Genomic DNA, 27,212 nt, shown 5'->3' with positions numbered 1-27,212 from the left:
TGCTTCTCCCTCTGCCTCTCTCTCTGTGCCTAAATAAAATCTTTAAAAAAAAAAACAATAAATCATCAGATCATAATTTATTTGGTAATCTTTTTGATAGTGGACTCATATCTATGGAATTGACTGGTTTTCTGCCTGTCACATCACTAAAGGCTAGCCTGATAGTGCAGTGGAATGGTTCACTGTTACAATAGCATTTGAGAAGACAATGCTCTGAAATGGTGAGGTTCTATTTTATAAGATGTGACATATGCTCTTAATTTGTGACCGATAAATTATGCTATTTCTACAGTACATGGGCCTGGAAATTGAAGGCTGGAAATTAGAGTGCCTCTTCCATTATATCTAATACCCATACTCAAAAGACTTTTTGCTTCTATCCCTAAACCTTTTGGTCTGCTAGTTAGAGATTTTGGTTTCCATGAGAAGAATGCTTGTATTATAGGACAGAATGGTTACACTAAACTAAAGCTGAGACTGTCACCTGCCTGTTTGGACTATTCAAACCACTGCAACAATCCGTAAAGAAGTTTACTATGATGACTAGTGTGACAGATCCCAAATTACTATGGGAAAACTGGCTGCTACTATGCAATTGGTGCAGGGACAAACAGGTTTGGAATTTAGCAGATGGGCTAGATAGTGTTGTCAAACTAGTGGTGTGTGAATAACCAATCAGGTACTGCTCTTAAAAAAAAAATTCCAATACAATTGTAAAATACAAAATAATGCACTTAGATGTTGCAGCAATAGCAAACTGCCTATCAAAGTACGTTAACCCTCAATTTCTGCCTTTATCCTGTTGTGCAGAGGTAACATACCCCTCAATAGCTAAGGCACTTCTTAGGATTTCTGTATGCAATATTAAAAGTTCATAAGAAACTACAGTGTCCTAATAAGTCAATCCCTAAGGGTTTCAGTCAGACCCTTTGAGAATGAAGTTTAAGGACAATCTACCAAGTTAAAAATAAAACCAGAGCAACCCCAGCTGAGGTACTGGGTGAAGGCAAAAGAAACAGAATTGGTTATGGAAGAAGGAAGTTAATTAAGGCTCTATGGCAAGTACAAAAATGAGGGCTAAAACAGCTATGCAATGCTGGTGTCCCTGCTTGTTAACATCTGTGAACTGTTGTATTAACTACTTTTCTTTTCCTTCTCTTTAATTATTTTAGACAAGGACTGTCAGTGGTTTCTAATATATGTTTAGGGGACTAACTTTCTGTAAAGGACAAGTAAATATTTTAGGCACCTGGGGGGCTCAGTTGGTTAAGCGAATGATCCCTGATTTTGGCTCAGGTCATGATCTCAGGGTTGTTAGACAGAGCCCTGCATCTATGACCAGCATGGAGCCTGCCTAAGATTCTCTCTCTCCCTCTCCTTCTGCCACTCCCCTGCCCATTCTCTTTCTTAAAAAAAAAAAAAAAAAGTAAATGTTTTTAGGTTGTGCAGGCCATAAGGTCTCTGTCATAACTACTTAACTGCTGTATCAGTATGAACGCAGCTATAGACAATATGTAAACGAATGAGTATAGCTGTATTCCAAAGAAACTTTACTTATAGACTTTGAAATTAGTATTCCATATAATTTTCAGGTATCATGAAATATTCTTTTGATCCCTCCTCAACCACTTAATAATGTAAAAATAATGAAATTAGTATTCCATATAATTTTCAGGTATCATGAAATATTATTCTTTTGAACCCTCCCCAACCACTTGATAATATAAAAATAATTCTTTGCTTCCAAGCCTACAGAAATAAGCAGCAGATCAGATATGACGAACTCCACTCAGGCTATTCACGTAGAATAGTGTTTTAACTAAAAAAGCAGTTACCACCCAGAATTGGGTATGTTATCACTTAGAAATTGGCCCATGTGACTATTGAGAGTATCTGGAAAGAGAAGAGAGCATCTTCATTTTTAAAAGAAGAATAGGTGTACCTTGTTAGATGAAAACATGAAATTATTATTCTTGTTCTGTGCAAGTTCAAATCATCAGAACAGTGTGCTAATTATTTACATAGCTAACTCCAAATTCACCCTTCTATACTCTGTGATCTGATGCTGAGACTGGGATTCTGGAAAATGCATTGCACAGACTTCTTTGACAGGAAGCAAACTGATAAAGAGGGCAGGAAGAGAGAAAGAGGACTTCTTTCTTGTTTTTCTTGCTATTATTGCCAATGTCACTCCAGTAGTCTTTAGCTTCTTTTAGCACTCAATAGCTCAATAGCCCTTAATTGATAGTATTTATTATTTTTAAACACTGAATAGCTTCAGAAAGTAGCTTTGACTACAGACTTGGTAATGTTTCTCAATGAATTCAGCTGTAACTACAGAACTGTTATGCACTTATATGTGAAACTTACACATTATAGTAAAGTTATTTCAACAAATAACATTAGCTGAATCACAAGAAATGTCAAGCTCCTTCTTATAACTGCCAAAAATTATAACAAAAAGTGAGATCTTCATTTCCAAGCTCAAATTCCAATTCCACCAGCATTTTTAGGACCTTAATGCACAAGCCAAGGAAACTTCCATATTTCAAAGGCCATTTCGTTTTTTTTTTTTAATTTTTATTTATTTATGATAGTCACACAACACACACACAGAGAGAGAGAGAGAGAGAGAGAGAGAGAGAGAGAGAGAGAGGCAGACACAGGCAGAGGGAGAAGCAGGCTCCATGCACCGGGAGCCTGACGTGGGATTCGATCCTGCGTCTCCAGGATCGCGCCCTGGGCCAAAGGCAGGCACTAAACCACTGTGCCACCCAGGGATCCCCAAAGGCCATTTCAAACTGCAATTGAGGAGCTTCCATCTACCCTTCAATTGTAAGCAGTTAATCTGCAAGTTAATGACACGCTAAAAGGCAATTATCATGAAAAAAAATCAAAGAATTCTAATTCTGTAAATGCCTCCCAAGCAATGAATATGTTAAAATCATATACTCATAAATGGGTATCAATATTTGGGAATATCTAGCTCTGTGAAAAAACTTTCAAATGAAATACACAAAACTTCATTATAGATTAGCATTAAGGGACGCCAGGGTGGCTCAGTGTTTGAGCAACTGCCTTTGGCTCAGGTCGTGATCCCAGGGTTCTGGAATCGAGTCCGAAGTTGGCTCCCCATAGGGAGCCTGCTTCTCCCTCTGCCTATGTCTCTGCCTCTCTGTCTCTCATGACTAAATAAACAAAATCTTAAAAAAAAAAAAAAAGATTAGCATTAATAGGTGAACACCTGAAATCAATTTTGGTGATAGGGAACACAAACTTTAAACTTCAATTCAGTGAATGTTAGTCCCACACACCACCCCCCAGAATCCTATTCTTCTCATTAATAGTCTGTGTTACCAAAAAATGTACTGAATCATTATTATGTTTTGAATTTTGTTCAAAAAAATTGTGGAAATTTGTCCTCCTTTGTGTAAGTACATACACAGCATCTTTTTGACTCACAAAGCATAAAATATTTACTATCTGGCCCTTCAAAAAGTATACCTACCCAAGATACATGAGTCCTTGACTCTACCTAAAAAACCTCACACAATGTTAAAGTGTTATTCAGAAAGCAAAAAACTATTAACCGAAACACCCATTAACAATAGTTCAGATAAATAAATTTTGGTATATTCATATAGTAAAAAATTATTACTGCACCCCATAACAATAAGGTTGAATCTCTGACATGGATGTTTTAATAAATGGCCAGACATAAAAATACATACCACATGATTCTATTTGTACTAAGTATGATGGCAAAACTTTCAATAAGAGATTAGAAGAGTGTCTATCTCTAGGGAGGAAACATAAGTCAGCCTGCTGGGGTGCCAGAAATGTTCTGCATCTGGTCTGAATTGTGATTGCATGTAAATACATATAAAAATTAGCAGAATGTTACCTTTAAGGTTTATGTATTTTACTATATGATCTATATGATCACGTCCTAAATCTCTATGACTTTGTATTTTTTTAGGCTGTATGTGCAGCTGAAGATGACATCAGAAAAAGTAGGGAAGCTTGAAAATAAATCAACAGGAATTATCAAATTTGAAGAACACAAAGAGAAATGACTGAAAAAAGGTAAAGAGCCCCATTAATCTGAGGGCAATATTAAAAAATCTAATATGTGTGTAATTGGATCCTAGGAAAGAGAAATGACCAAAAATTTTCCAGATCTGCTGAAAGACATAAATTTACAGATCCAGGAAGCTCAGTGATTCCAAGACAGGACAAGTACAGGAGAAACACGCCCCTTGTAACACAATAGTGAAACTGCTGAAAATCAAGAAAAGAGAAGTATCTTGAAAGTAGCTAAAAACTGCAGATTACATACAATGAACAAAAATACATATAATCACTGACTTCTCATCTGAAAAACTAGAGAACACAAGATAGCGGAATTACATCTTTAAAGCACTGAATCTGTCCACCCAGAATTTTATATCCAAAAATATCCTTCAAAAAAAAAAAAGGTAAAATAGACATTTTCAAATAAATAAAAACTACTAAAATTACCTCAGCAAATCCTCACTAAAATATACGCTAAAGGGAAGTTCCTCAAACTGAAGGGATATTATAATCAGGTGGAAAATCCAGCGTTTGGGAAGGTGCAAGAAAGCAAGAAACGGTAGTAACGGTAGTAAGTGCTCAAATAGGAAAGACTATTTCCCCCTGCAACTTATTTAAAATACTCAACTGTTTAATGTTGGGCTTATAAATATATCTGTGACATAAAGGGAGGAGGATAAATGGACCTATACTGATAAAAGATGATTACATTTTACATGCAGTATAAAAATAAAAATGTAAGTCTATAAAAGTTAAGGATGAGTTATTGCAGGGCACTGGGTGGCTCAGTCAGTTGAGCATTTGCCTTCAGCTCCGGTCATGGTATTAGAGTTCTGGAATGGAGGTCCCCATCAGGCTCTCTGCTCAGCGGGGAGTTTGCTTCTCTCTGCCCTCACGCTGCTTGTATGCTCTCTCTCTCAAATAAATAAATAAAATCGTTTTAAAAAGGTATGTATTGCAATCCCTGTGCAACCACACACAGACACACAGAGCAAAAAGGTCTGCCTAGGGCAGCCCCAGCAGCCCAGCGGTTTAGCACCGCCTTCAGCCTGGGGTATGATCCTGGAGACCCAGGGTTGAGTCCCACATCAGGCTGTCTGCATGGAACCTGCTTCTCCCTCTGCCTGTGTCTGTGCCTCTCTCTGTGTGTCTGTCATGAATAAATAAATAAAATCTAAAAAAAGGGGGGGGGGGAGTCTGCCTACAAAACCAATAATCAGAATTCTAAAAAAATAGCAAATTAAGATAAAAGACAGGAAAGAAGGGAAAAATAGATGAGACAAATAGAAAAAGTACAAAATGGTAGACATATATCCAACCACATCAATTAAATGTGACTTACTCCAATCTAAATGCAAAAATTGCTACAATGGATAAAAACAGGGATGCCTGAATGGCTCAGAGGTTTAGCATCTGCCTTCAGCCCACGGCATGATCCTGGAGTTCCGGGATTGAGTCCCACATCGGGTCTCGGGTGAAGTCTGCGTTTCCCTCTGCCTCTCTGTCTCTGTCTTTCATGAATAAATAAATAAAATCTTAAAAAAAAAAAAAAGATTAAAAAATAAATAAATAAAATGGATAAAAACAGTAATAAAAAAATTTTTAAGAGCATGAACTAACCATACTCTGGATGCATGTTAAATATAAAGACACATAGGTTAAAAGAAAAAAGTGTAGAACATATAATGCAGACAAAAACTATAAAAAGGGTGTTTAGACATTACGAACATTTTATAATGAATGCTAAAATGGCCAACCTATTAGAAAGATCTAACAATTATAATTCCAACAATATTTGCCTTACAACAGAATTAAAAAACAAATGAAAGAATAATCAACAGGATTAAGAGAGAAATATACAATTCCACAATCACAGTTTGAGGTTTTATCACTCTTTCTCAGCAGCAGAATGAGGCCAACATTTTTAAAAAATCAGTGAAGACTTAGATGATGAATAACAATCTCAATCCCCTGACAAAATGGACACTAAATGACCACACAGAACACTGTATCCAATGAACAAATTACACATTCTTTCCAGGTGCACATGATATGCTTACCAAGAGATGCCATACATGAAGCCAAAAAACCAAATCTTAACAGATTTCAAAAGACTATAATCTTACAGAATGTTTTCTAATCATAGAACTAAATTAGAAATCATTAACAATCATATATTTACAAATACTCCAAATATCTGGAAATTAAATCACACATTTCTGAAGAACTCATAGGTTAAAAAAAAAATCACAAAGAAAATTAAAAAAAAAACATTTGTAACTGAATGGTAATGAAAATGTCAAAACTAGTGAGATGCAATTAAAACAGTGTTTTGAAAAAAATATTATATAGCTTTAAAAAGCTTGTCAGGACAGTGATTCTCCACCAAAGTGGTTTTGCCCCAAGGAGACATTTGGCAACATCTGAAAACATTTTCAGATGACAAAACTGGAAGGATGGAGCCTGCAACTGGCCTCTAGTAGGTACATTTGAAGGATAGTACTAGATGCCCTACAATGCACAAGACAGCTCTCCAAAACAAAGAATTACCTGATCTAAATTGTCAAGAGTGCAGAGGTTGAGAAAATTCTCTATATGAAATAGAGAAAACAGAAATCAATAGAAAACAATAGAGAAAATGAGCAAAACCAAAAGTGAGATCTTTGAAGAGTACCAGATTTGACAAACCTCTTGCTAAACATATCAATTTAAAAAAGAAAACCAACATGAGGAATGCAACAGGGAGAATATCACCACAGACCCTACAGACATTAAAAGGATAATATTATAATATCTACTTTACGTGGACAGAACTTAGAAGAAATGGACAAATTCCTTGACAATAAATACAGCATTACCATACATTGTTGGTGAAGCTGTAAAATAGGACAATCACTCCTGTGATTGACTAGCAGCTGCTCACTAAATTAAACATTATCTTATGATCCAACAACTGCACACCTAGGTACTTACCCAATATAAATAAAACCATATGTCCAAAAAACACTTGTACACCAATGTTTATAGCACCTTCATAATGGCCTAAAGCATAAACAGTCCAAATTTTCATCAATACAAGAATGGTAAAACAAATTGTGATATTCATACAACGGAATAATATGGAGACATGAAAAGGTACAAATAATACATGCAATAACATGGGTGAATGTCAAAAACCCTATGATAGGGATCTCTGGGTGGCACAGCAGTCTGGCGCCTGCCTTTGGCCCAGGGCGCGATCCTGGAGACCCGGGATTGAATCCCACATTGGGCTCCCAGTGCATGGAGCCTGCTTCTCCCTCTGCCTGTGTCTCTGCCTCTCTCTCTCTCTCTCTCTGTGACTATCATAAATAAATAAAAAACAAACAAAAAAACAAAAAACAAAAAACAAAAAACACTATGATACATGATAGAGGACTTGCACAAAAATATATAGTACTATACAGCTCTATTTACATGAAGTTTTAGAAGAAGCAAAACCAGGGGATCCCTGGGTGGCTGAGTTTAGTGCCCGCCTTTGGCCCAGGTCGTGATCCTGGAGTCCCGGGATCAAGTCCCACGTTGGGTTCCCTACACAGGGCCTGCTTCTCCCTCTGCCTATGTCTCTGCCCCTCTCTCTTTGTGTCTCTCATGAATAAATCAATAAAATCTTAAAAAAAAAAAATTTAAGCGGGGACAGCTGGGTGGCTCAGCAGTTTACTGCCTGTCTTCCGCCCAGGGCATGGTCCTGGAGTCCCGGGATCCAGTCCAGTGTCAGGTTCCCTGCACGGAGCCTGCATCTCCCTCTGCCTGTGTCTCTGCCTCTCTCTGTATGTCTCATGAATAAAATGAGAGACAAATACAATAAATAAAATCTTTTAAAAATAAAATAAAAAATTATAAGTGTGGGGCACCTGGGTGGCTCAGTGGTTGAGCATCTGCCTTTGGCTCAGGTTGTGATCCCAGGGTCCTGGGATCGAGTTCCGAATCAGGCTCCCTATGGGGAGCTTGCTTCTTCCTCTGCCTATGTCTCTGCCTCTCTGTATCTTTCATGAATAAGTAAATAAAATCTTTAAAAAAATTTTTAAGTGTGATTACCACTATGAGGCTGGTGGAGGGGCAGGGACTACCTAAAGGGGGCATGAGAGAACTTTCTATGTTGATTGTAATGTTCTGAATCATGAGAAGAGTTTGGGTTGTACATGAGTAAGCATCGGTTAAAACTCATCAAACAGTACAATTTTTTTTTTTTTCAAACAGTACAATTAAGATATGTACATTACCCTCCAACACAGAAAAACTATACCATGAATTCCAATTAATGATGTTTGTGCTAAAGTGTTTCAGGGTAAAGTATACTGATGAAACAGATGTACTTATTCATACATACACACGCACACAATAAAACAAAATATAGCAAATGCAGTTCAACCAGATAAGAACTAATTCAATCTCTCACACTAATAACCTGACAAAAGAGATGTTTACTGCTGTGCACAATTATTATTTACCGCAGTCCGTATTTTTATACATCATGTCCAGCATTCAATCAAAAACAGGAGGGTAGGAGAGAGAAACCTACTGCCAAGAGATAAACAAACAACAGAAGCATACCCAGAAATGACACAAATGCTTAAGCTATCAGAGAGGAACTTAAAATAATTAAAATTAGTATGTTCAAAGATATAGTTGAGGGCATCTATAACCAACTGGGTGGCTCAGTCAGTTAAGCATCTGCCTTTGGCTCAGATCATGATCCAGGATCCTGGATCAAGTCCCATGTTGGGCTCCCTGCTCAGTAGGGGGGAGTCTGCTTCTCCCTCTGCCCCTCCCTGCTGCTCATGATCTCTTTCCTCTCTCACTCTCTGAAGTGCTCTCGCTCTCCCAAATAAAAAAAATCTTAAAAAGAAAAACAAAAAACAAATCCAAAGATATAGTAGATAAGGGGGACAACATCTAATAACAATGGGGAATTTCAGCTTGTAAACAAAAACTGTATCAAACTGCTGAATATTGTCAGACTGGAGACTCAGTAGGAAAAGAGAAAAAAAATGGGGAAGAAATATTTGAAGAGATAACAGTCAAATACTCTTCAACAGTAACTAAAACTGAATTATACACATCTAAGAAACTCCAAGAACCCTAAATCGGATATACACAGAGAAATACACAAAAGACACATAATGGTCAGAAAAAGGAAAAAAAAATCCTGAGGGCACCCCTCTTACGAAGGGATAGGGCAATTTACTATTTCAAATACTTTAATCACCATCATATATTTCAAGCACTGCCAATTTGAAAATAAAGTGAAGTGATAAGTAATAAAACCAAATTCTTAATATTGATGATTCAGGAGTCCCACAGGCAAAAAAAGAAAAAAAAAAAGTCCCACAGGGATCGTATCACATACGTCAATAAAAATTATTAGATTTGGAATGCCACACACTTGAAAATGCAAAATAGCACAATCAATGCTTACTGACTCTTCTATTTTGGAAAAAAATCCAACTCCTTTTAGTAAAATCTATACAAACTAATAAATTTTTTTACAACTCTAATATGCTATATTTGTAGCTGTCAGCTCAAATTAAGAAGACTAGGATGCAATGAGATTTCATTTGGAAACCTAGAATGTCTGCTTTCATAAGTAAACAATCCCATCAAATGACCCTATTTGCTAATTACGCTTGGGGATTATTTTGTTAAAATTACATTTGAATAACTACTAGTAAAATCATACCAAAAAAATGTAGATTGAGGTGCCTGGGTGGCTAAGTTGGTTAAGCATTCAACTCTTGATTTTGGTTCAGGTAATGATCTCAGGGTTGTGAGATCAAGCCCAACATCTGTCTCTGTGCTGGGCATACAGCCTGCTTAGGATTCTCCCTCTCCTCTGCCACTCCTCTCCCCTTTCTCACACTCTTCCTCTTTCCTTCCCTCTCAAAAAAAAAAAAAAAAATTTAAAAAGGTAGATTAATAGAGTTCTAAATAACAGACTAACATCATATAACGTACAAGAGATCATGGTATACATCATTGCATGCCTTCCAAATAAATTTAAATGTTTTCAGGATATAGCTAAATTTAAAATAATTAGGGAGTGAAGTTTGTTTCTGGGCACAATTTAAACTTAATGTAAAAATCCCAAAACTAAATTTAAAGATATTTTTTAGACAAAATATTTGAGAATAGTTAATATGAAATTTAGCAATAAGGAAAGTAAAATAGGAGCAGCCCCGGTGGCGCAGCGGTTTGGCGCCGCCTGCAGCCCCGGGCGTGATCCTGGAGACCCTGGATTGAGTCCCGCGTCGGGCTCTCTGCATGGAGCCTGCTTCTCCCTTTGCCTGTGTCTCTGCCTCACTCTCTCTCTCTGTGTCTCTATGAGAAAATAAATAAAATTCTTTAAAAAAAAAATAGAAATAAAAAATAAAAAAAGGAAAGTAAAATATAGTGGGGTTCTCAGAGTATATATATTCCCTGTATCAAGAACACCAGAGTGGCTTAATGAAAATGCAGGGGGAAAAATGCAGAAAATTGAGACTACCCCTAAACTACTAAATTGGGGGTAAATGGGTGGGAGATTACCAAGTATCTAATTTTTTTTAACTAAGTGTCTAATTCTTAAAAGGCACCAGGTGATATTTAAAAACTCTAAAAATCTGAGAACCACTAATCTAGATTAATTAAAGCATTCTGATTATGTCCAACATTTAAAATCTTCTGCATCCGGAGTCGGTGCGCATAGGACGTTTCTCGCACCCTGACTCTGGCCCCCCGCGAGAGCCTGTTTGTGCTTTAGTGTCCTGTGCACACCTTGCAAGCGACGGCGCCACGAGTCTGACTTCCAGCGTACGAACTGAATGGATCGCAGCAGTTACTATTGCTGCTGGGACAGCTGCAATTGGTTATCTAGCTTACAGAAGGTTTTATGTTAAAGATCATAGCAACAAATCTATGGTAAACCTTCACATCCAGAAAGACAACCCCAAGATAGTACATGCTTATGACATGGAGGATTTGGGAGATAAAGCTGTGTACTGTCGTTGTTGGAGGTCCAAAAAGTTTCCATTCTGTGATGGATCTCACACAAAACACAATGAAGAGACTGGAGACAACGTGGGACCTCTGATCATTAAGAAAAAGGAAACTTAAATGGACAGTTTTGATGCTGCAAACCAACTTGTCATGATGTCATCTGACTGTCTAATTAGAATGACTACCACCTCTGTCTGTTCACCTCCCCTGGGTTCTAGATGTGATGTATTGCAAATTGCAGCTTTCGTATTCACAGCATTTGCCTTATTTGTTGAACCATCGTGGTGCACATTTGTTTAAACAAAAAAAGGAAAAAGTAAAAACCAAAAAATAAAAAAATAAAAATAAAAAATAAAAAATAAAAAATAAAATCTTCTGCATCCAGTTAAAACCAGAAAACGTGGCACTTAAAGCTCCACTTTGGCCAAATAAAAAAAGTCAAAATTAGGAATATTCAGAGGACAATAAATTCAACTTAGATAAAAAAAATAAGTAACACTAAGTAATGAACATTTCAGATTTTCCACGGTAAAAAGCATACAAGAAGGGAGGAGGGAGATACAGGCAGAGCAGAGACAATTTTTAGGTCACTGAAAATACCGTAGATGTTTTATAAAGATGGATATATGTCAATATATGTTTGTCCAAACCCAAAGAATGTGCAAGACCAAGAATAAACCTAAGGTAACCTATGGACTTTGGGTGATTATGTATGTGTCAACATAGATTCATTGTTGGTAAGAAGCATAACATTCTGGTGAGTGGTTCTGATAATGGGGGAAGCCATGCATGTGTGGGAAAGAGAGATATATGGGAAATGTCTATACCTTCTATTCAATTTTGTTCTGAAACAAAATTGCCCTAAAGAATAAATTCTTTAAAAAAAATCATGTTTTGGGACACCTGGGTGGCTCGGCGGTTGAGCGTCTGCCTTTGGCTCAGGGCGTGATCCTGCAGTCCTGGTCCCGGGATCGAGCCCCACATCGGGCTCCCCACATGGACCCTGCTTCTCCCTCTGCCTACGTCTCTGCTCTCTCTGTGTGTCTCTCACGAATAAATAAAATCTTAAAATTTTTTTTTTAATTTTAAAAGTTAAAAATCATGTTTTAGAGATTATTTAATGATATGGATATATTCATGCTATACTGTCTCACGAAAATCAAAATAATACACTTATAATTATAAATTTCTTTAAAAAATTTTTTAAAAAGGAATATGGACTTTGGGTGATGATGATATGTATTAATGTCCACTGACTATAACAAAAATACTACTCTGGAGCTAGATATAATGGGGAGGGAGGGTCGAGAGGGGAGACAGAGTTGCTGGAACTCTGTACTTTCTACTTACTTTTGCTAAGAAGTAAAATTACTATAAAAAGGAGCATCTAGGGGATCCCTGGGTGGCGCAGCAGTTTAGCGCCTGCCTTTGGCCCAGGGCGTGATCCTGGAGACCCAGGATCGAATCCCACGTCGGGCTCCCGGTGCATGGAGCCTGCTTCTCCCTCTGCCTATGTCTCTGCCTCTCTCTCTCTCTCTCTGTGACTATCATAAATAAATAAAAAATTTAAAAAAAATAATAATAAAAAAAATAAAAAGGAGCATCTATTAAAAAAAGCATTAAGTGAATAATAAAGTATAGAAAATATAAAGAACAAGTGAGACAATGGTATATTATAATCTAAAAAATGTGGTAAAATATCAACTAAAGGATGAGAAATTAATAAAATAGACAAAATCACATAGCATTACTTCTAAGAGATCTAAAATCAATTTTATCTTATTACTGCCTGATGATTTTATTTAGTTTTTTCAAAACTATTTAGGTATATGCTTCAAGAAGAAAACCATCTTCTAAACATTTGCCAAAAATAAACTAGTCCTCTTATACATGCTGAACCAATCATTAAACATTTTTTTATTCAATGATTTTTTTGTACAATGAAAAATTTACCTCTACTTATTTTATAATGGCTAGATGAAGGATATTCAATTCAAGTATTTGAAATTATAGGACAATTATACATGGCCACTGAACTTAATTTTCAAGTATTAAACTTAACAATTTGGCATCAGTTTATTAAAATTTACTTAAATTCCTACCACAAAAATTACAAAAAATTTTGAAAAAAACACAAAATGTTATAAAAATCCAATTCATATGATAGTCTAGTACATAACATTCTACTAACCACTCAAAATTTTACTCATCCACAGTCTTCACACCTAGTGTCATATGACTAAACTCTCACCAACTAACAGATTTATTCAGACAATATCAATTAGAAATGGATTACTATTCAACCAAAGATGCTATCTGGTCTGGAAATGAGGACAAAAAGACCACAAATCAGCAACAAAGGTGGTATTCATGTGTAAACAAACTGCTTGGTCACTTAGCTTTGTTAATCATGCAAAACTAGGACTTAGACACCAGACTCTTGCTCAAATGTGTGAGAGTTAGTTTGTGCTTTTTTTTTTTTTTAAACTCAAATTCCTTTCTTTGGCATTTAAGGATTTTAACAATTTCAAGAGGTACCTTCCTCTTTTTTTCTCCCAACTACTCTTTTTTAAGATGCGTTAGCTCTAGCAAAACTATTCTCATTTTCTTCAAACACACCAAGTATACTTCTGCCGCTCTGTTTTTGTCTCTATTTGTCTGGAATCTGTTACCACATCAAAGTCCGAGTCTTCATATTCCAGTCCAACTATCACCTTTTCCATGAAACTTTTCTTGACTATCAAAATTCATAGTATCTCTTCATCCAAAGAAACAAATGCAATCCTAGCACATAATTTGTATTTAATTTATAAATTATATATGATAATCTTAAATATTCTTTCTTCATATAAGTGGAAATCCATTCCAGTGTTATTCTAGAATAAATCTAGTTTCCCTCAGTGGACTAATGCCATTCAAGGGCTGATTTTAACAGCACCAATCACAGTGCTCCTACCTTGGTAGGAAGTTTTCAATGTTTGATCTTAATGATAATTTTAAAACATGAAAAATAAAACATATTATAGCAGTTCCCAACTTTTAAAATATCATAGGGGCATCTAGCTAGTTGAGTCTGCAGAGCATGTGACTCTTATCTTGGGGTGGAGTTCAAGCCCCATGTTGGGGGTAGAGAAGAAAGGAAAAATTAGAATATCATATCATATACAAAAAAAAAACACATCAATATTTGTAACCTCCAAATATGGAGTCCTTCCAATTCCTGTATTAAGGCACACCTGTAACTGTGTAAAACCACACCTGGGGGGGGGGGGGGGGGGTGAATGGGTAACAGGCACTGAGGGGGGCACTTGACGGGATGAGCACTGGGTGTTATTCTGTATGTTGGCAAATTGAATACCAATAAAAAATAAATTTATTATTAAAAAAAAAAGCACACCTGTAGGGAAACCCTGCATTAATTTAATAAATTAAATGCAAACAAGATGATTAGTAAATTCCTTGGTTATTTTTGTGTTCAGCTTTCTATTTCAACCATTACCTAGAAACCTCTTGATTTGTTGTCTTTAGTAAATAAAAACTTATTAGGCTTTTATACAATGTATAAACTCTACTCATTTTATCTTTCTGAACAGGGTATTCAGCTGGACATATTTCCATGTACCAACAACCTCAGCCAAGTAATGTTTAACTTAAACATTAGTTCTGAAAATAGAAGCTAATAGAAACAAAATTCATTAATGACCTTAAACTGAACTACTCTCCTACTGTGATAACGCATCAGTTTTTTTCCTTGGTGCTAATATTCTACATACCAATGCACCTTATTTTATATATGATTTTTAACATATCTTCACCTAATTTCTACTTAATTTAAGGTTTTGAATTAAGACCTAAGTGAGACTTGATGATTTCAATACCACCTTTGTTACTAACATTTGTCTCCATCTCCACCCATCCTCACTTCTTTAAACAAACTAAAAAACCTAGAAACTAAAAAAGTCACTCCATTCTGAGCTTTTAAGGAGCTCTAGATAGGGTTCTTTACCCCTCTGAACTCAATGTGACATGTAAGTTTAATCATTCCCATAAAGAACTCTTGTTGCCAGGAGTTATTAAGACAGCTTTTTTGTAACATTAATTTGCCAATTTGCTAATTTAAAAGTAGGCATTACTTTAAATGAATGAATGAATGAATGTAAACATTACTTGAGAATACATTATGAGACTGAGCATTCTTATACTAGTTGGTAGAAGTCCAAAATGCTACAACCCCGTATGGAGAGGAATTTGACCACCCAAAACAAAACACAACATTCATAAATGTACTGTTTAACTCAACAATTCCACTCCTAGAAATTTACCCTGAAGATACACTTCTACAGATACAGAACACGTGAACAAGGTTAGCATTAGCATTATTTGTAATAGTAAAATATCAGAAACAACCTCAAATGCAACAAGACTAGCTGAATAAACTATGGCACATTAACAGAGTACTAAAACAACATGAAAAAGAATTTAAAAAAGATTTCCAGATAAGGAAATTTCCAAGTGAAATGAGTGATTTCCAAGTGGGAAAAAGCAAAGTACAAGAGAGTACAATCAGCAATCTACGTTTTGAATAAAAAGGGAGAAAACAAAGAAAGGAGAGACCACAAACTGATGAAAATGATTGGATTTATTTATTTTTATTTTAGAGAAAATACACACTTGCATGAGTAGGAGGAGGGGCAAGGGAAAAGAAAGAGAAAGCCTCCAGCAGACTCCCTGCTAATAAGCATGGAGCTGCCAATGGGGTTGGGGGGGGAGGGACACGGACAGTGCGTGGTAGGAAGCCTTGGATCCCAGGTCCCCAAGATCATGACCTGAGCTGAAATCAAGAGTTGGTCACTCAATTGAGTGAGCCACCCAGGAACCCCCAAAATGATTACCTATAGTGGGTGTGTACATAGAAATGAAATGGACGGGGACACCTGGGTGGCTCAGCCGTTGAGCGTCTGCCTTTCGCTCAGGGTGTGATCCCGGGATCCAGGATCAAGTCCCATATTGGGCTCCTTGTGGGAAGGAGCTTCTCCCTCTGCCTGTGTTTCTGCCTCTCTCTCTCTCTCTTTCTCTGTGTCTCTCATGAATGAATAAATAAAATCTTATAAAAAGAAAAGAAATGAAATGAAATGGAAAGGATAAAGATGGGAGTAAGGCTTCTGAAAAATATGTTTTTTTAAGGTATGTTTTTATATAGTACTGACTCTTGAATTATGTAAAATTAAATAAAAAGAAGAAAATAATCCTTAAAACTGAAATATAAATATTCCTATAACTCAGCAACCAAAAAACCCCAAATAAACCAATTAAAAAATGGGCAAAGGGCTTAAACAGACATTTCTCCAAAGAAGATACACAAATGGCCAAAAAGAATAAAAACATGCTTAACATCACTCATCAAGAAACTGCAAATGAAAACCACAATGAGACATCACCTTATACCTGTTAAGACAGCCACTATCAAAAACACAGAAAATAACAAGCACTGGTGAGGATCTGGAGAAATTGGAATCCTTGTACACTACTGGTGGAAATGTAAAATGGTACAGATACAGCTGCTATGGCAAAAAGTATGGGGGGAGGGTCCTCAAAAAAATTAGAAATGGAATTATCATATGATCCAACAGATATATTCTGGGTATATATACAAAAGAATTGAAAACAGGATCTCAAAAATTTGTATGCATACCCATGTTCACTGCAGTATTATTCACAATAGCCAAGCAGAAGCAACCTTTAAATATCCATCAACAGATTACTGTATAAAGAAAATGTGGTATATACACATAACAAATTATAATACTGCCTTTAAAAAGAAGAAAATTATGTCATATATTACAAAATGGATAAGCCTTGAGAACCTTAAGCTAAGTGAAATAAACCACTCACAAAAAGATACTTTGTGATTCCTTTTATAAGCTATCTAAAGTAGTCAAACCCCTAGAAACAGAAACTAGAATGGTAGTTGCCAGGGGCTGGGAAGGATGGGGAAAGGAGAAGCTTTTCGGTGGGTACAGAGTTTCAGTTTTGCAAGATGAAAAAGTTATAGAGATCTGTTGTATTAACAATGTGAACGTGAGGGATGCCTGAGTGGCTCAGCGGTTGTGCATCTGCGGGCGTGGGCCTTCAGCTCAGGGGGTGATCCTGGAGTCCCGGGATCCAGTCCCACATTGGGCTCCCTGCAAGGAGCCTGCTTCTCCCTCTGCCTATGTCTCTGCCTCTCTCATGAATAAATAAATGAAATCTTTAAAAAAAACCACAATGTGTACATGAAAAGGGGCAGAGGGAGAGACCCACAATGCACATAGTTAACAGAGCTGTACTATAGACTTAAAAATGATTAAGATGGTAAATTTCATGTTATGTGTTTTTTAGCACAAATAAAAAAAATCAAGCAAGAATCACATTTATTAGTGGAAATAAAAAGTATTCTGTGTGTATAAAAATTGGGATACAAACAAACCACTTGTATACAAATTTCATAACAACAGACAAAAGAATTCAAATTCAAGTAACTAACAAATAGGCACTCTATACAACCTTAGGGGGACAACAACAAAAAAAAATTCTTGCAAGGGATACTGGTAGAGTATTGAATTTTTTTGAGCTTATAGCAGGGTAGTACAAGAAATAAATTTCTCAAAGTTAAGGGAAAACAGGGTTTATACTGTAGGAGAAGGATGATACAAACATGGAATGCAGGAAGTTTAGGAAAAACTGTGGTGTAAGCTCTGCCCCCAACATGGGGCTTAAACTCACAAACCCAAGATTAAGAGTCACATGCATGGGCGCCTGGGTGACTCAATTGGTTAAGGGTCTAAACTCCTGATTTGGGCTCGGTCGTGGGATCCAGCCTCAGGACAGGCTCTGGGCTCCAGGCTCTGGGCTCAATGCAGAGTCAGCTTGTCCCGTTCCCTCTGTTCCTCCTTCCTGCACCCTATCCCTTTAAAATAAATTAAAAAAAAAAAAAAAGAGCTGCATGCTCTGTTGACTCAGCCACCCAGGTGCCCTTGTGGTGCTGGATTTTAACTGAACAGAATGAACTCATGATTTAAAGTATATATGTACATTTCCTAGCTCTATACACTGAAAGGGCCTGAAAAATTACACTTTACTACCAATGCGAACACAAAGCGTATGCCCAAACCTTGGTTTATAAACACCACTCTCTAACTAAAATGCAAATAAGGCTTTCTGGTAAAAATGACCTATCCAAATCTGGGTCAAGAAAGCACAAAGTGAACATCTTGCACCAGAAACCAAAGAAGTGCTCAAAGACTCAGACATGTCTAAAAGACACTAGATGTTTCAAAAGGACACCAAAGCCAGAACGATCATTTTGTGATAATTAGACTCTCAAAGGGAATAAAGACAGTAGATTATAAAACACTGAATGAAGAATCCATGAATAAATCCAGAGTCCAAATACCCTGTGAGAGAGCCCATGTAGAGAAGCCCTCATAGATAGGAAAAAAGGCCCAGAGGAGTTCAACCTTACAGCTGTTCAAGTGTTTGAGAGAAAATAGCGTGGATCTTCTAGACCAGTTTAGACACCAGCTAAATACTACTGAATGAGCACAGTAAGGAATATGGAGAAGAATAATCAAATCAAGCCAAGCCAGCCCAAATTCCCAAGTCACAAAATTATGAGATAGAGAAGAAATGTTACTGACGGATGTCAAAAGGTAGAAGCAACCCAAGTGTCCGTTGACAAATGAATGGATAAACAAAAGATGTTTTATATATACACAGTGGAATTTTATCTAGCCTTAAAAAGTAAATTCTGGGGCAGCCTGGGTGGCTCAGCGGTTTAGCACTGCCTTCAGTCCAGGGCATGATCCTGGAGACCTGGGATCGAGTCCCACATCAGGCTCCCTGCATGGAGCCTGCTTCTCCCTCTGCCTGTGTCTCTGCCCCCCCCCCTCTCTCTCTCTCTCTCTCTCACTCTCACTCTTTCTCGTGTCTGTCATGAACAAATAAATAAAATCTTTAAGAAAAAAAAAAGTAAATTCTGACACATATCATATGGATTAACCTTGAAGACGTGCTAAGTGACACAAGCCAGTCACAAAATAACAAATGTTATATGGTTCTACTTATACTAAGCTCCTACAGTAGTTAGACTCAGAGATACAAAGTAGAAGGTGATTGCCACTGCTGGGGGAAAGGGGAATCAGAGTTACTATTTTAAAAAAAATTTTTTTTAATACTTTATTTATTCATTTGAGAAAGAGAGAGAAAGAATGAGCACAAGCAGAGGGGCAGAGGGAGAAGCGGACTCCAGTTGAGCAGGGAGCCCAATGCTGGGCTCAATCCCAGAACCCTGAGCTAGAGGCGGACCCTTAACCACTTGACCTACTGAGACACCCAGGTGCCCTAAGAGTTACTGTTTAGTGAGTACAAAATTTCAGTTGGGTAATATGAAAAAGTTTTGGAGATGAATGGTAGTGATGGTTCTACAATAATGTAAATGTGCTTGATACCACAAAACCTCTTACAAATGATTAAAATGGTAAAATTTATGTTATATATATTTTGCCATAATAAAATTTTTTTTTAAACTTGCTGTTTTCAACCACTAGGTAGTTTGTTACACAGCAACCAATGAGCAGAATAGTTCCTCTACACAAATGCAAGTCTAAAATAAAAACTGCTACAGTTAGCATTAAATACAATATTGGCTATATTTTAAGGCTTCCTTTTTTTTTTTTTTTTAAAGATTTATTTATTCATGAGAGACATACACACAGAGAGAGGCAGAGACACAGGCAGAGGGAGAAGCAGGCTCCTCACAGGGAGTCCGACGTGGGGCCCGTCCTGGATCCCGGGATCACTTAGGGCTTCATTTTAAGGAATCTTGCCTATTTAATATTTTTAATTTCCTAGCAGAATCTTCCACAAAGAAGATTTAATATAAATACTAAAATAAGATATATGGACAGATTTTAGACTGGAGGTTACATACTGAATTATATATAAAATGAACATCCTATGTGGCATTTAGGGATAAATAAAAATCTTTCATGGAAGTGAAAATAATTATAACCAAAGTAGGTACTTTTGGGGTCCACCTGGAAAAAAAGAAGGGAAAGAATTCATGGCTTTCCTGCCCCTAATCTATTCTTCCCCTCTCACAACCTATTTTTGATGAGAAAAGAGATGCCCTACTTTAAATCAAGCCCACCATATCCTAAATCCTAACTTATATCAAACAAACCATTCTATAGAAAGCAGAAGTGAGAGTGTGGGGCAGAGGGAATGGTTGACACCAAGAGAAAGGTGACAGAAAAATACAAAGAAAACACAGAAATAACACCTAGTGGGAGAAAAATGGGGGACATATTCAGAACAAAACCTTATTTAATCTCTCCTAGGTCTTAGCACCAAAGTAATAAGAATTTTGATTCTGTGACTGAATGAATGTGGCAGATTTAGGTATAAAGTTAATAGCCAGAGAACTGTCTGGGGTACTGAACTCTGAGACCAGGTAATAAGAAGTGGATATAAGAAACAATCTTCAGGGCCCCTGGTGAACTCAGTCAGAGTGTGGAACTCTTGATCTCAGGGTTATGAGTTTGAGCCCCATGTTGGGTGCAGACATTACTTAAATAAATAAGCACTTAAAAAAAAATCTCTGGGGACGCCTGGGTGGCTTAGCGATTGAGCGTCTTGCCTTTGGCTCAGGGTGCAATCCCAGCTCAAGGTGCAATCCCAGGATCCAGGATCGAGTCCCGCATCGGGTTCCTTGCGGGGAGCCTGCTTCTCCCTCTACCTATGTCTCTTGTCTCTGCCTCTCTCTCATGAATAAATAAAATCTTAAAAAAAAAAAAAAAAGTCTTTGGTCTGTCCCTCTCCCTAAAACTCAAGGCTTATCAAGGACCCTCTAGAGTGACAGAACACGAGAGACTCCTAACTCTGGGAAACAAACAAGGGGTGGTGGAAAGGGAGGTGGGCGGGGGGTGGGGGTGACTGGGTGATGGGCACTGAGGGGGGCACTTGATGGGATGAGCACTGGGTGTTATGCTATATGTTGGCAAATTGAACTCCAATAAACAAACAAACAAACAAAAAGGACCTTCCAGGGTGTCATTCTGGTTAAGCATCTGCCTTCAGCTCAGGTCACAATCCCAGGGTTCTAGGATCAAGCCCCACATGGTGCTCCCTGCTTCTCCCTCTGCCCCTCCCCCTGCCTATGCTCTCTCATTGGCATGCTCACTCTGTCTCTCTCTCAAATAAACAAATCTTAAAAAAAAGAAAGAAGAAAGAAGAAAGAAACTTCCACTTTCAAAATAGCAAGAAAGGAAGGAATGTGAGTGGCATGTAGTTCTATAGTAATACATGATCTGAAACAGACTGTATATAACAAACTGGGCAGAAGTACTTAATGGAACTTTGTACAACATTGTTTGTGTCATAAAAATTAACAACATGACTGGCACATTAGTTTCAGAATCCTTAACTATATAGAAAGAAGGCTATTTGTGAACTATAGATCTTAACGCTTAATGTAACACTGGTAGTAAACAATCCTCTGCCCTTTCCAACAAATAACTAACTTATCTAAGTAACAAAACTGTCTACTTATTTATTTTTAAAAGTAGGCTGCATGCCCAACATGGGGCCTGAACTCAGGACACGGAGATCCGAGTCACATGCTCTAACAACTACGCCAGCCAGGCAATCCTAAGCAACAAAATTGTTAATGATAATTTTCAGCTTTCTGTAACTAGGGTTAGTCACAACATCTGAAACTCCAATTTCTTCATCTGGAAAATTAGAACAGAACCAAATAACCTTTAAGCTACCTTTTGGTTCTAAAATTCTAAATACCCAAGTTATCATCTCTGGTATTTAGTCTCAGGTAAAGACTTAGTTGCAATTCAAAATATTTTCAAATTATCCTTCATTTTCAAAAATAAAAATATTTCTCTAATCCAACATTATTTTTTCTAATCCAATATTAATACAAAGTATTTATTCATCCATTGAATAAATATTTGTTGGGCACCTAACTATGTGTCAGGCACTAAACTTGGTGTTGGCAGTGTACAAAAGTAAACAAAAAGAGACATTGTACCTGTATTCATGAAGCTTACATAGAAGTTGGGGAGACAAACCAAATAAACATGTATAAATGTAATATCATATCTGTAATAAATAATATGAAAGGGTTAAAAGAACATGTAATGAGGAATCTAAGAGATTTTCCCTAAAAAGAACAAATGAATGACAAAGATGAACAAATGAATGACAAACGAAGTTGAGAAAGAGTACACATATAGGTTACATAACGTGTAATCTGTCTAGGCAGAAATGAACATGGCATCCTGAAGGAACTGACCAATGGCCAGTATGACTGGACATAAACATATTTAGAGTAACTTCTTGGAAACTGAAATTAAAACCTATCATACATATATAAAAGTGTATCTTAGCTGTTTAAGAACTATTTTCAAAAAAAAAAAAAGAACTATTTTCAAGAAAGCCTCAAAGCATTACAATTGTTCCTAATGTTAAAAAAAAAAAAAAAGTGCCCTATATCTCCTTGAAAAGAGCAAATTAACTCATTGATTTCCTTCTCTTTTCACTTCACCGCTTTCAATTGCATAATAAAAATCACAACTTCTTAGTTCTACTTAGTTTAGATTCCTCTGAAGAAAGTCAGTTATAAGAATGAAAATAAATATGATACCATTGCCCTGGATCTGCCACTATCACTCTATAACTGATCTTGGTACATGTTAGTTGGCTACTCTGGGCCTAAATTTTCTCATCTGTGAAATACAGGGAGTTCTAGAATTTAAGATTCTTCTAACTCTAAAATTATGGTTCTATTATAAAAATGTTTGTGCCATTCTTGAAAACCGAAGGGAGTGGACCAAACATCTCTGCATTCCATGGACTAAGATACAGCATTTGAACACTGTCGCTATGTTATAATAAAAAAACTATTGAATTTATAAAATTTGCCCATTATTAAGGATCTAATAACACAAAAACTTATCAAAACTAGTTAAACATTGTTAAAAATCTATGCTTCCAATGAGACAGTACTACTTTAACTAACCAGGGATCCCTAGAAATCACAAAATCAAAACACTTAGAAAAACAGGAGCAGGGCAGCCCGGGGGCTCAGCGGTTTAGCACTGCCTTCTGCCCAGGGTGTGATCCTGGGGACTGCTTCTCCCTCTGCCTGTGTCTCTGACTCTCTCTGTCTCTCATGAATAAACAAATAAAATCTTAAAAAACAAAACAAAACAAAAAAAAACGGGCAAAACAAAATCATAAGATTCTTGAGAAAAGCAAAATTTTAGCAAGACATTCAAACTGGTTAATATGCATGATATGCATGTTAATTTTAACTTCCAAAAGAACTCATAACAAAGGATATCCTAATCAAAGCTCATTCTAGATTTGGTTATATGTCCATTTATATAACAGCATTTCTGATATAGGGTGGTAACTTTTTAACCAGATTATCCCATCACTAGAATTTAAGATTTCATATTCTTGATATGAAAATAAAAATTAAAAGATCTATAAATTGTTTACTTAACAGCTTTGTATTTCACAATTTTTCAGCATCTCCAAACATTCAATATAGCCTTAAGAAGCATCAATTAGGGGATCCCTCGGTGGCTCAGGGGTTTGGCGCCTGCCTTTGGCCCGGGGCGCGATCCTGGAGTTCGGGGATCGAGCCCCACATCGGGCTCCCTGCATGGAGCCTGCTTCTCCCTCCTCCTGTGTCTCTGCCCCTCTCTCTCTCTAGGTCTATCATAAATAAATAAATCTTTAAAAAAAAAAAAAAAAAAAAGAAGCATCAATTAAGCACCGCACTTCACATATAACCTTTAGTATCAGGTTTATTTTAATGGAAGGTATTGTGTGTCCTTTTCCCTCAAAAGAGGCAACAAATTGCAGAATCTAATTAGATTTTTTAAAAGCTAAGTTAAGGAATACTTTAAATACTCATTAAGCTCTCATAACATCATAAAAATTTACTAGGCACTATACTAACCTTTAGGAACAAAGGAGCAAGATCATACCCTAAAAATACTTTTATCAAGTTGCCTAAGGTAGAAACCCTGTCAACATTGTTTCTTCCCTCACCTCCCACCAAGTCTGATTGATTCTAACGCTGAAACATTTCTTGGATCCTTCCCTACCTCTCTTCCACTACCATAGCCCAACCTCAAGATTTCAGCATCTTTCACCTATACTACTACCATTAGCAGTTTCCTAGTTGGACTCCCTGCCTCAAGTCTTTCCCTTTCCTTGCCTCAATCTAGCCCCAATTGTGACAACCAAAATATTTTCAGCGCTGACAAATGTTCCCTGGGAGTCAAAGATGCCCTGGCTGAGGGACACCTGGGTGGCTCAGTCCGTTAAGTGCTGGGACTCGATCTCAGGGTCATGAGTTAAGCATGACAGCCAGTGTGGAGCCACTTAAAAAAAAAAAAAAAAAAGGGAAAAAAAGAAAAGAAAAAAAAATGAAGATGCCCTGTCTGAGAAATACTCCATCAAGTTGCTCTCTTAACAAGAACAGCACTTATCCTGTAAGGCTGTAGGCATAATCAATGTCCATGCAACAAAGCAAAAAGCTGATCAACATAAAGCTGAAACTTACAACCCTGATCTTAGGATCACCATGGTTTAAATAAGCTAACTAAAAAAAGAGCTAAAATATTCTCTCTTAAAAACCCCTTTGAATATGCAGACATAAATCATCACCTTACTTCAAGTCTGAATTGTGAAGTCAGTACATTCTGTGAAAGTTCAACCATATTAAATTCATATTTAAGCTTCCGGATATTAGAAAATTGTGACAATTTAATAAAAATGCTTTTGTGATTGGTCTCCTCGGAAAGTGATGGAAATAGGACCCTTCCTAGGCAGCTATTGCCTAAACTTAAGATTGTAAGCTACTTTGAACAGTATTCTCATAAATATTTCTAGAAAAAGTTATATATATATATATATATACACACACATATATATATCAAAAAAAAAAAAAAAAAGCACATTCTTAGGTTTGAAAAAACAGATACACTGCTTTTAATTTTCCATGATTATGTCCCTACAGAACCAAAGATACAACCAAGATCATACCTCTCAGAGGGGGTAAAAAAAGGAGATGATAAGATACCTAAAACAAACAAACAAAAAACCCTGGTAGGTGAAACTGTAAAGGCCAGGCCTAGCAGTGCAGTAATAATACCACGGTAGGATGAGAGAGCACCTCCTACCACAAACGTCTCAAGTGTGAACACTGTCCAGACGCTTACCTTCAGTCGCTTGATCATTTCATCGGTGGTGATCTTGTCGGTGATCTCCTTTACCCCCGGGGGGTAAGCGATCTTCCCGTCTGCACTCACGACGCCACAGAGGGCAGTGGCAGGCTTGGGCTGCGCGGTGAAGTCCATCCTGGGGGACAACTTTTCTTTCACAGTCCTCTACCGGCCTCTATCGGTCAGAAAACAAAAGTTCAGCGAGAAAGGGGAGACTTTGTAACCTCTTTTTTCATTTCAAAAATCTCTAATCTGCAAAGGGCCCTTTCTCCACGGAGGCCGGGGACTCGGCGGCGGCCCCGCCACTCGCCCCTCCCCGGGCCCAGCCCCCGGCGGCCGCCCCGCCACCCCCACTCACGCGGGCCCCGCCGGCCCCGGGCCCCAGGGGCTCTCCGGCACCAGCCGCCGCGGCCGCGGGGAGCGCCGAGCTGCAGCAGGAGTTTCCCATTCCGCCTCTCACAATGAAACCCACCCCGGAGCACCGAGGTCCGGAGTTCGGCAGCCGCCCGAGCCCGGCGAGGCCCTCACGGCCCCCGCTCGGTCGGAGAGAAGCCCCGAGTCCCCGCCCGGCCGGTCCCCTCCGGGAGAGGAGACGCGAGGCCTATAGGGCTCGGCTTAGGCCGCAAAACTAGGGACCCGAACGGACCCGCACGCAGCGGCGGCTCCGGGAGACGAACGCCTCTGCCGGGCCGCGCCTCAGGACCCCCGGCGTCCCCGCCACGCTCCCGCCCCTCCCCTGTCCCGCGGGAGGGGAAAACAAGCCGCCCTCCACCCCAAACCCCACGCCAGGAAGCGGCTGACGCGGCTCCGCACTTCACATTTTGTTCCTTCAACTTCGGCTGAGGGACCCCGGCGGCTTCTCTCGCCCCCGACCGCTCGGCGCCGTCCAGCGCTGCCGAGGCCTGACTGGCACCTCGGGCAGCCCCGCCGGGCCTCGGTCCCGCGCCCCCCCCTCCGGTCTCCCCTTCCGTCCCCTCCCTCCACCAACCGAGGGCGGGAGCCGAGCCGCCGCCGCCTTTACCTCCTCCTCCTCATGCGGGCGGAAGGTGCATCGAGCGCCCGAGCCTCTGTCAGGTGGTTGTGCCGCCGCCCCTCGTCGGGCTGCACACAAAGCGGCTCCGCGGGTCCCGCCGCCGCCGCCGCCGCCGCCCGCCCCGGAGCGGCGCTGGGGCTGGCGGTGCCGAGGAGGAGCAGCCGCCGCGGGGGGAGACGCGGGGCGAGTGTGCGCTGGGCGGGGAGACACTGCCGCTCTCCGTCTGGCCGAGGAAGAGCAGCCTCGGAGAAGGCTCCTCCGGGAGCGGGAGCGGGAGCGCCCGCGTCCGCCCGGGACCCCCGCGGCCCGCCGAGCCCCCCGCACCTCGCGCCGGCCGGGTCCGCCGACCGGGACCCGGACGCCCCTCGCAGCGGCGCGCGCCCGGCCGTCCGTGCCCCCGGGAGCCGGCCCCTCGCGCACACACCAGCCGGTCACGCGAGCGGCGCGAGAGCACGCGAGAGCAGGGAGCGCGCCTCGCTCCCTCCCCTTCCTCCGCCGGCCGAGCCTCCGCCTCCCTCGGGCCCGAGGCGGCCGCGCGCGGGGCGGACAGCGCCGCCACCCGGTTGGCGCCAAGACTCGCCGCGCAGAGCGCCTCTGGGAGCTTTGGACCCGAAGGGCGAGCGGAGGAGGGGCCCCTGTGGCGGGAAGCGGACCGGGTCCCGGAGGCCCGTGTGAGGGCAGGCAGGGCGACCCGAGCCGTACGTTACGCCGCGAAGAGGAGTTCAAGACTTTTCGGGGTCATCCTGAGGAGCCGGGGCGGAGCTGCTTGCAAGACGGTTAATTACTCGATGAAAATGAAC

At 39.3% G+C, this 27,212-nt stretch overlaps 2 protein-coding genes across 3 annotated transcripts in view; one reads left to right on the top strand and one right to left on the bottom strand.

The window, feature by feature from the left end:
* The window catches only part of PDS5A (PDS5 cohesin associated factor A), a 154,887-nt gene extending 128,020 nt beyond the window's left edge, over positions 1–26,867 (bottom strand). The window contains exons 1-2 of one of the 2 annotated variants that reach the window (XM_025997865.2): positions 26,401–26,867; positions 25,377–25,554 (exon numbers count right to left, since the gene is read on the bottom strand). In XM_025997865.2, the coding sequence (XP_025853650.1) occupies positions 25,377–25,514 (138 nt within the window). In that variant the 5' untranslated portion in view covers positions 25,515–25,554; positions 26,401–26,867. Of the gene's footprint in view, positions 1–25,376; positions 25,555–26,192; positions 26,336–26,400 lie in introns of those variants that run through there. The other variant, XM_025997874.2, reaches the window with a different exon arrangement.
* LOC112918514 (CDGSH iron-sulfur domain-containing protein 1) lies at positions 8,156–11,364 on the top strand. The gene is made up of 2 exons (XM_072736370.1): positions 8,156–8,218; positions 10,786–11,364. Exons 1-2 carry the CDS (start codon positions 8,156–8,158, stop codon positions 11,203–11,205), a joined length of 483 nt encoding a protein of 160 aa, XP_072592471.1. The 3' UTR covers positions 11,206–11,364.
* Positions 26,868–27,212: the final 345 nt, after the last annotated feature.

This window comes from Vulpes vulpes, chromosome 14 (assembly GCF_048418805.1).
Source record: "Vulpes vulpes isolate BD-2025 chromosome 14, VulVul3, whole genome shotgun sequence".
NCBI lineage: Eukaryota > Metazoa > Chordata > Mammalia > Carnivora > Canidae > Vulpes > Vulpes vulpes.
This window is presented reverse-complemented; position numbering and strand designations above follow the sequence as displayed.